The 7437-nt window shown below is 43.0% G+C and overlaps 1 protein-coding gene and 1 pseudogene across 1 annotated transcript; both read right to left on the bottom strand.

Annotated features, from left to right (window-relative positions):
- Positions 1 to 8: 8 nt before the first annotated feature.
- On the bottom strand, positions 9 to 6982 carry ndufb2 (NADH:ubiquinone oxidoreductase subunit B2). The gene is made up of 4 exons (XM_017707584.2): positions 6801 to 6982; positions 3643 to 3787; positions 2236 to 2318; positions 9 to 176 (listed from the first exon to the last, which is right to left on the bottom strand). The coding sequence occupies exons 1-3, from the start codon at positions 6884 to 6886 to the stop codon at positions 2247 to 2249; spliced, it is 303 nt and encodes a 100-aa protein (XP_017563073.1). The 5' UTR covers positions 6887 to 6982; the 3' UTR covers positions 9 to 176; positions 2236 to 2246.
- On the bottom strand, positions 1790 to 1967 carry LOC119264443 (annotated as a pseudogene).
- Positions 6983 to 7437: the final 455 nt, after the last annotated feature.

Below are 7437 nucleotides of genomic sequence, written 5' to 3'. Positions count from 1 at the left end.
GGCATCAATAGACTTGTATAAATGTTATATTTGTCGTAATGGATGTACACAATGCAGCGGATTTCAAACTCTTATTAAATCAGACTTGATAAATAAGTTTCTGTACAGCATGAACTCTCTGAAGTCTTGAAGTTGAGAGTTTAGGGGAGCCTGTGTTCAGGATCCAGACTGAGCACCTGGAGAAAGAAAATATGTTGAAACCTCAACAGCGCAATACATGCTAGATAGAGACCCACATCTGCACAGCCGTGATTGATCTTCAGGAGTAATAGTACTGGCGGTGAGACAGTATGAAAAAGATTTCCCCACTGTGATGTCACTGATTAATTTTACAGTTTTTGGTATCCTCACAATTCATCACTGAAAAATAGTAACTTATAATGAAAGCTAAAGTAAAAAGGTTTCTATTAACCCATTCGCATGCAATGTAAAGACCAGCTGATGGTTCAAATTATGTATAAATCCAAAAACAAAAAAGGTGTATATAAAATAATGTTTTTATTTATATGAGGTACTGCTTCTTCTCACAGCTCCTCCCATTAAAAATAAAAACGTATAATCATTAAAATCCTGTTGCTTGTTGTATAAGCTTTTATGCTCTGCTACTATTGTGATGCACATTTGCTTGGACTGCACTTATGACAGAGCCCAGATTGGTCATCAGTATCAGACTCACTGTGGAAGAAACCCTCAATGAGTGTTTGTTTTTCTCTCATACAAATCTGTCAACAAGCAATTTCTCTGGAATACTAATCCAGGTGGATGTAGTCCCAGTTTCTCCCATCTGCATCAACAGATATATGTATGAAAAATATTGGATCTCTCAAGACGCACATTTTCCATATGGGTAAATTCCTAGTTTGTACTGCAGTTAAAAATAATCTGAAAATACTTAAAAATCATGAATACACTTTGAAATTAGTTTACCACAGATTTCACAGGAAGAAAAATATCACATCACAGTGTGAGTGAGCACTGCTTCAGAATAGATTTGTTACAGGATTGAATCATATTCTTTTCTTAACCTCCGATATCCCATCCAGCGCTTCCTTCTGATACTGGCCTCATAGAAATGCACTTCATTAGCAAAGTAATTGTAAGCCAATTTGTTATTAAAAAAAAAATTTTTTTAAAGGTTTTCGTTATTCATTTTTCCATTCCGTTTTAAAGTAAAACACTCCCATACTATTGATGTATGTGGTGTGGAAAGAGACATTTTTCAGACAGGCTTTCCAATCTCTCACAGTCCGAGTGCACAGGTGTTAATAAAGATAGACATCATTGACCACAGGTATTACCCTGAGACCTTTTATTTAACTACAGTCTACATTAGAAACATTAATGATAACCGATTAACTGATAACTGACAAAAACAAAGGCCGTCAGTTAAAAGTTCATTTAATATCTGGGAAAAAAAACCTGACAAATAGGTGGAATAGGTGATGAATAGTTTTTCGATTAACTTTTAATGAAGGTGGAGCCCTGTGATCTTTCTGGTTCAATTCTTGCCTTTGTTAAGTGATACTTTTTTAATCCAAACACAAACGGGGAAATTCAACCTCTGCATTTAACCCATCCGTGAAGTGAAACACCACACACACTAGGGGGCAGTGAGCACACTTGCCCGAAGCGGTGGGCAGCCCTATCCACGGTGCCCGGGGAGCAATTGGGGGTTAGGTGTCTTGCTCAAGGACACCTCAGTCATGGACTGTCGGCACTGGGGATTGAACCGACAACCTTCCAGTCACAGGGCCAGTTCCCTAACCTCCTGCCCACGACTGCCCACTTGAGGAGGTGCACCATTCCCGGAGGTACTGCAATACCAGGTCGATGCGTGGAGCCCCTCTTCCACCTCCCTGTTCTAAAAATCTATTTAATACGTAGTCCTCATACAGAGGACGTATCAGATATTAAACTGATAAGAACAGATACTACACTTGATCTTAGCCAAAAGGCCAAGAAGCTGTGTGTATGTGTGGTGTCAATCATGTGAAAAGTATAATTTTTCAGTAAGACATCATTACTTAGATATCAAAAATGTAAAACAGGCGTTACTGATGTAAGCATTATGGTAACAGTGCTGCTTTTTATTGTTACAAATGCTTTACATTTTACATGTTTACACAGTATGATGTGCCGCTTTAACTAAACCAGAATTAAAAGAAAAACTATGGCAGTACAAGTTAACCACAGGTAACTCTTCTACAGAAGGTTGACAGAAGGTTGTGTACTCACTTGTGGATGATTTACTCATCATCTGGAGGGATTCCCAAATCCTCATCTGTCCATGCAGAAGTATCTGGCCAGGGGAAATGCCCCTAAGAAATAGAAATGAGTTATAAATCAAGGTTCTTCAAGCCAAAGATTTGGGGTAAAAAGAAAAGTAACTGAGCACACCAATTTCAACAAGCTGACACATTTCCAATCATACTTCAAATGCCCATTTTTTTTCTTTCTGCACAATATGCTTCATGCAATAACCAGTAGAGGAGGAAGATATAGTCCAGTAGGCAATAACTTATAATAATTCTTCACTCTCATAACTACATATTACTTTGAATAACTGAATACACTACAGCCTGAATGTGTCACGGTAGATATTGAGCAATTTATAGTACACTATATTGGCAAAAGTATTGTCACCCATCCAAATCACTGAATTCAGGTGTTCCAATCACTTTCAGGTGTATAAAACCTTCTACAAACATTTGTGCAAGAATGGGTTGCTCTCAGGAGCTCAGCGAATTCCAGCATAGTACCGTGACAGGATGCCACCTGTGCAACAATCTGATGGATGAGTCTGGGTTTGGTGGTTGCCAGGAGAACGGTACTTGTCTGACTGCATTGTGCCAATTGTAAAGTTTGGTGGAGGGAGGATTATGGTGTGGGGTTGTTTTTCAGGAGTTGGGCTCGGACCCTTAGTTCCAATGAAAGGAACTCAATGCTTCAGCAGACCGAGAGATTTGGACAATTTCATGCTCCCAACTTTGTGGGAACAGTTTGGGGATGGCCCCTTCCTGCTCCAACATGACTGCGCACCAGTGCACAAAGCAGGTCCATAAAGACATGGATGAGCGAGTTTGGTGTGGAAGAACTTGACTGGCCGGCACAGAGTCCTGACCTCAACCCAATAGACCACCTTTTCGGATGTATTAGAGTGGAGACTGTGAGCCAGGCCTTCTTATCCAACATCAGCGTCTGACCTCAAAAATGAGCTTCTGGAAGAACGGGTCAGAAATTCCCATAAACACTCCTAACCCTTGTGGAAAGCCTTCCCAGAAGAGTTGAAGTTGTTATAGTTGCAAAGTGTGGGCCGACATCATATTAAACCTTATGGATTAAGAATGGGATATCACTCAACTTCATATGCGTGTGGCAGACGAGCGAATACTTTTGGTAATATAGTGTATTTTTATTGAATAATAAATAGGAGATACTGAAAAATTCCTAGTAGTATTCATAGAGATGTGAACTAAATAATAAGCCCAAAGTTCAAATGATTAACTATAAGCAAATCCACTATCACTTGGGCCAAAAGACAAAGACAAGAGATTAGCCCTTTAAATAATATTACAGCTTAACAGACGTGAACTAACAATGTAAAATAGGTTGATTTTACTGCCCAAATTGACTGTAACTCACCAGTATGGCATCCGAGTCGTGCCAGGTGTGCCACAGGATCCAGAACCACATCGCTCCACTCAGCAGCTCAGCCTGAAACTGCTGTCTTTTTGTTAGCTGCGGAGGCTGCCTGTACTGCGCAACAATGTGCGGGCCTCCCCCAGCCCTGTGAAAACAAGAGCAGGTTCAAACGAAAGAACACACATAGACATAAATACCACACTTTGCAATCAGATCCAGTCTCCAGGTGATGGGAATAGAGGGAGTCACTGGTGATATCTGATTTCAAGTAGACATGGCTTTTTCCCCCAACACCAATGCAGATATTAAAACCTTGAGTATGGGCTGATACTGATTCAATATCTCTTCTTCAAATACAGCAAAGGTTTTTAATGAACAAATTTCAAACTGAAGCACTTCACTTAAGATGAGATCCAAAGGTCTGAGGACCATCATGCTGAACGACTCAAAACACTCTACTACCTCACGGGAAGAAATACACAGCTAACATTGCATCACACAGTGTGAGTGAGCACTGCTTCAGAATAGATTTGTTACAGGATTGAATTATATTCTTTTCTTAACCTCCGATATCCCATCCAGCGCTTCCTGCTGATACTGACCTCATACAGATACACATCAATGCCCATATATTTATAAGCCAATTTGTTATTTATATATTAAAAAAAAAAACATGAAAAAAGGTTTTCGCTACTCATTTTTCCATTCCATTCAAAGTAAAACACTCCCATACCTTAACCCTATTGAGGTACATGGTGTGGAAAGAGACGATTTTCAGACAGACTTTCCAAACCAACAGAATCTTTCACACTCCCGACTACAGAGGTGTTAAGAGTCCAAAGCTTTGAGGTTGACGCTTGATTCACAAGAGAGAATCTTTCTGTGATCGACTCCCAGCTCCACTAACTGGCTTGTACGTATGCTTCCATCACTTAGCTCCAGTGTAAGACTGAAGAAGCAAACTTCAGACACTAAATATGTCTTGGCTCGTTAACTACATCCAGGTTAAAAAAATGGAAATATGATTTTTGTCAAACTATCCCTTTATTTATACAGTGAACACTGATTTTAAATAAACACACTGAGCAGTGCAATACAAAAGATTTTCTGTTCTACACTCAGACTTCAAGTACCCACCACAAACGTAGCTTGCCTGCTAGAGTCACCAGCCTGAATCATCTTTACTCTTTTGTGTACTGTAGATTTTAATCCATATGCCAAAGGAATTGAGCTGTGTTAATACCTGCATCAATAGAAATTCAATGCTTTGTGTTTAGAGAATGAAATTTTCATTCTAACCATCACTATGATTCGGATCTGAACCTCCAAACGTGAATGCTTCAGTTTAATGTCAGTTGTGTTTGCTATTGTAGCACTCAAAATTCACCAGAGGAATCAACAAATTATGAATGAATTAGATGGATAAATAAATTAGCAAAAAAAAAAAAAAAGTATAGTTCTTGGAGTTTGCATGTTCTCCCCGTGTCTGCGTGGGTTTCCTCCAGGTTCTCCGGTTTCCTCCCACAGCCCAAAGACATGCAGTCAGGCCAACTGGACATGCTACATTGCCCCTAGGTGTGAGTGTGTGAGGCATTGGGTCTACAGGGCTACAACGTAGTGTCAAGAGTTTAGATATTCATCAGTCTACAGGTTAAGTGAAGTGTCTATAATTGAAGATGATTTAGTACTGTGCCTACTCTCCCCACAAGTGGGCCTTCAGATCACTCTAAAGGCACAACAGCGAACGCTCAATGACGTCAAAACTGACTGGAAAGTAATAGCTAATGGCTTTAAGAAATCATTGGAACTGGTCAACATTTCTGTTCGTAAGTCCACTACGCACAAAATCACTGCACATCTCTGAGGTTTGCCAAAGCGCACCCCGACACTCCAAAATACCACTGGGAAAATGTTTGGTTGAGCGAAATGAAAGCTGAATCGTTCTGGAACAACACAAACCACTACGTACAGCGGAAAAGAGGTACTGCATACTAACGAGAAAACATCTGGGCTACTTTGCTGTTTCAGGGACTGGGCCGATCACGGTCACTGAGGGAAGAATGAACTCTCAAATGTACGAAGGTCTCTTACAGGCAGTCGTGGGCTGGAGGTTAGGGAACTGGCCCTGTAACCGGAAGGTTGCCAGTTCGATCCCCAGTGTCGACAGTCCATGACTGAGGTGTCCTTGAGCAAGACACCTAACCCCCAATTGCTCCCCGGGCGCTATGGATAGGCAGCCCACCGCTCTGGGAAAGTGTGCTCACTGCCCTCTAGTGTGCGTGTGGTGTTTCACTTCACAAATGGATTAAATGTGGAGTGTGGAATTTCCCAGTTTGTGGGATTAAAATTGTCACTTAACTTACAGGATCATGTCAGGGTGGCTTTCTGCCAGCTGAGGCTCAGCAGAGGCTGGGCGATGCAGCAGGACAACGCTCGTAAACACTGAAGTAAAGCTAAAACCCACCATTTAGAGTGGCCCAGTCAGTATCCTGAGCTTGACCCAACAGAAGTAAGCTAGAGTGTAAAGAGCCGTTCATCAGCAGCCATCCTGAGACCTCGGCTGGGCAGACCAGGCTCTGCAGGGACTTTCCTCTTAAACGGTGTGCAGGTCTGACCCTCCGCGGCTGGAGGCGCTTGCTTGAGGTTACTGCTGCCAAAGGGGCTTCGACTAGCAACTGAATCCAACGGTTCACGTCCTTCTGCCAACAGCACTGTTAATGTTTAATAGGTGCGCACAACAAAGACGTGACAGACTATAATCCGTTTGTTTTATTAGCTTTAGCACACGGGGACTCACAAGAATGGGTCATATCTCATGACCAGTTAATGCAGAAAACTAAAAGTTCATAAACCTTTTCCTGACACTGGAGACCGATAAATGGCCTTCTGCGGTTGGGGGGGGTCGCGCGTTATGAAGGCGAACCAGGTGTGAAAACGTTAGCACGTGTACAGTTCGCTTCAGTGGGAGAAAGTAGTACAGTTATAGGGTTTATTTCATCTCAAAAGGAATAAAATAATTCTCCGTTCTGGCGCTAAATCGGATTCTAGCTTTCACTATGGCGCTGCTTCAGACTCCGGGCTCGGTATCGCGGCCGCCTCCAGCCTCCGCCGCTAGCCCGCTGGCTCAGCTGCCCTGGAGACGGACATGCGTCACTTACTTTCGGACAGAAATCTGCTGAGGTCCGCGCCTGAGCACCTGGGCTCCAGCCCGGAGGAGCCCCGCCGTCCTCCCGACGGGCGACATTTTAAAGCAGCGACCCTAAAAACGACCCAGTCTGTTCGCGCACAGCAAATGTCACCTTCCGCAGGCAGCCGTTAGAGCGGCCCACCAACACCCCGGTCCGCGATTGGACACACAAACCGTCAGCGTGGGCCAATAACGCGCTCTATGATTGGTCACAACAGGATCGCGCTTTAGCCGGTGTGATACAGGGGTTGGCGGAGACCCCCTAACAACACTCAAGGGGCGCCTTTCTGTACAGCTCAATCGCCGAGGTGTGAACGAAGCCAGAGCGGTTAGCCGTGAAAAGCCTGGAGAAACCTAGCTGTGTGTATTCACAGCGGTGGCGAGGAGAAGCGGGAGGACATTTTAAACGCAGTGATGAAAAAGCAGGTCGAAACCTTTCAAAACTACGACAAAGCAAAAAACTCCTCGGACAGCTGGCTGCCATCACCACCGCCTTCATCTGGGAAGTTTCTGTGGAGCAGAGCATTTCAGACCAAACCGCTCTGAATGATCGAGTTTACATCTTCATCTTTACCTGCGCAGAAACGGTTATACATCACTCATTAACC

The sequence above is a fragment of the Pygocentrus nattereri genome, chromosome 1 (genome assembly GCF_015220715.1).
Source record: "Pygocentrus nattereri isolate fPygNat1 chromosome 1, fPygNat1.pri, whole genome shotgun sequence".
NCBI classification, from domain to species: Eukaryota; Metazoa; Chordata; class Actinopteri; order Characiformes; family Serrasalmidae; genus Pygocentrus; species Pygocentrus nattereri.
The sequence above is the reverse complement of the archived record's forward strand: the minus strand, read 5'-3'. Positions and strand labels throughout refer to the sequence as shown.

Excerpts from the sequence above, each read along its gene's own strand:
- ndufb2 (XM_017707584.2), bottom strand. The coding sequence starts at position 6,886 with ATGTCGCCCGTCGGGAGGACGGCGGGGCTCCTCCGGGCTGGAGCCCAG. Across the intron at positions 3,788-6,800 it reads CAGCAGATTTCTGTCCGAAA|GGCTGGGGGAGGCCCGCACA; the intron begins GTAAGTGACGCA and ends TTGTTTTCACAG. Across the intron at positions 2,319-3,642 it reads ACGACTCGGATGCCATACTG|GGGCATTTCCCCTGGCCAGA; the intron begins GTGAGTTACAGT and ends TCTATTTCTTAG.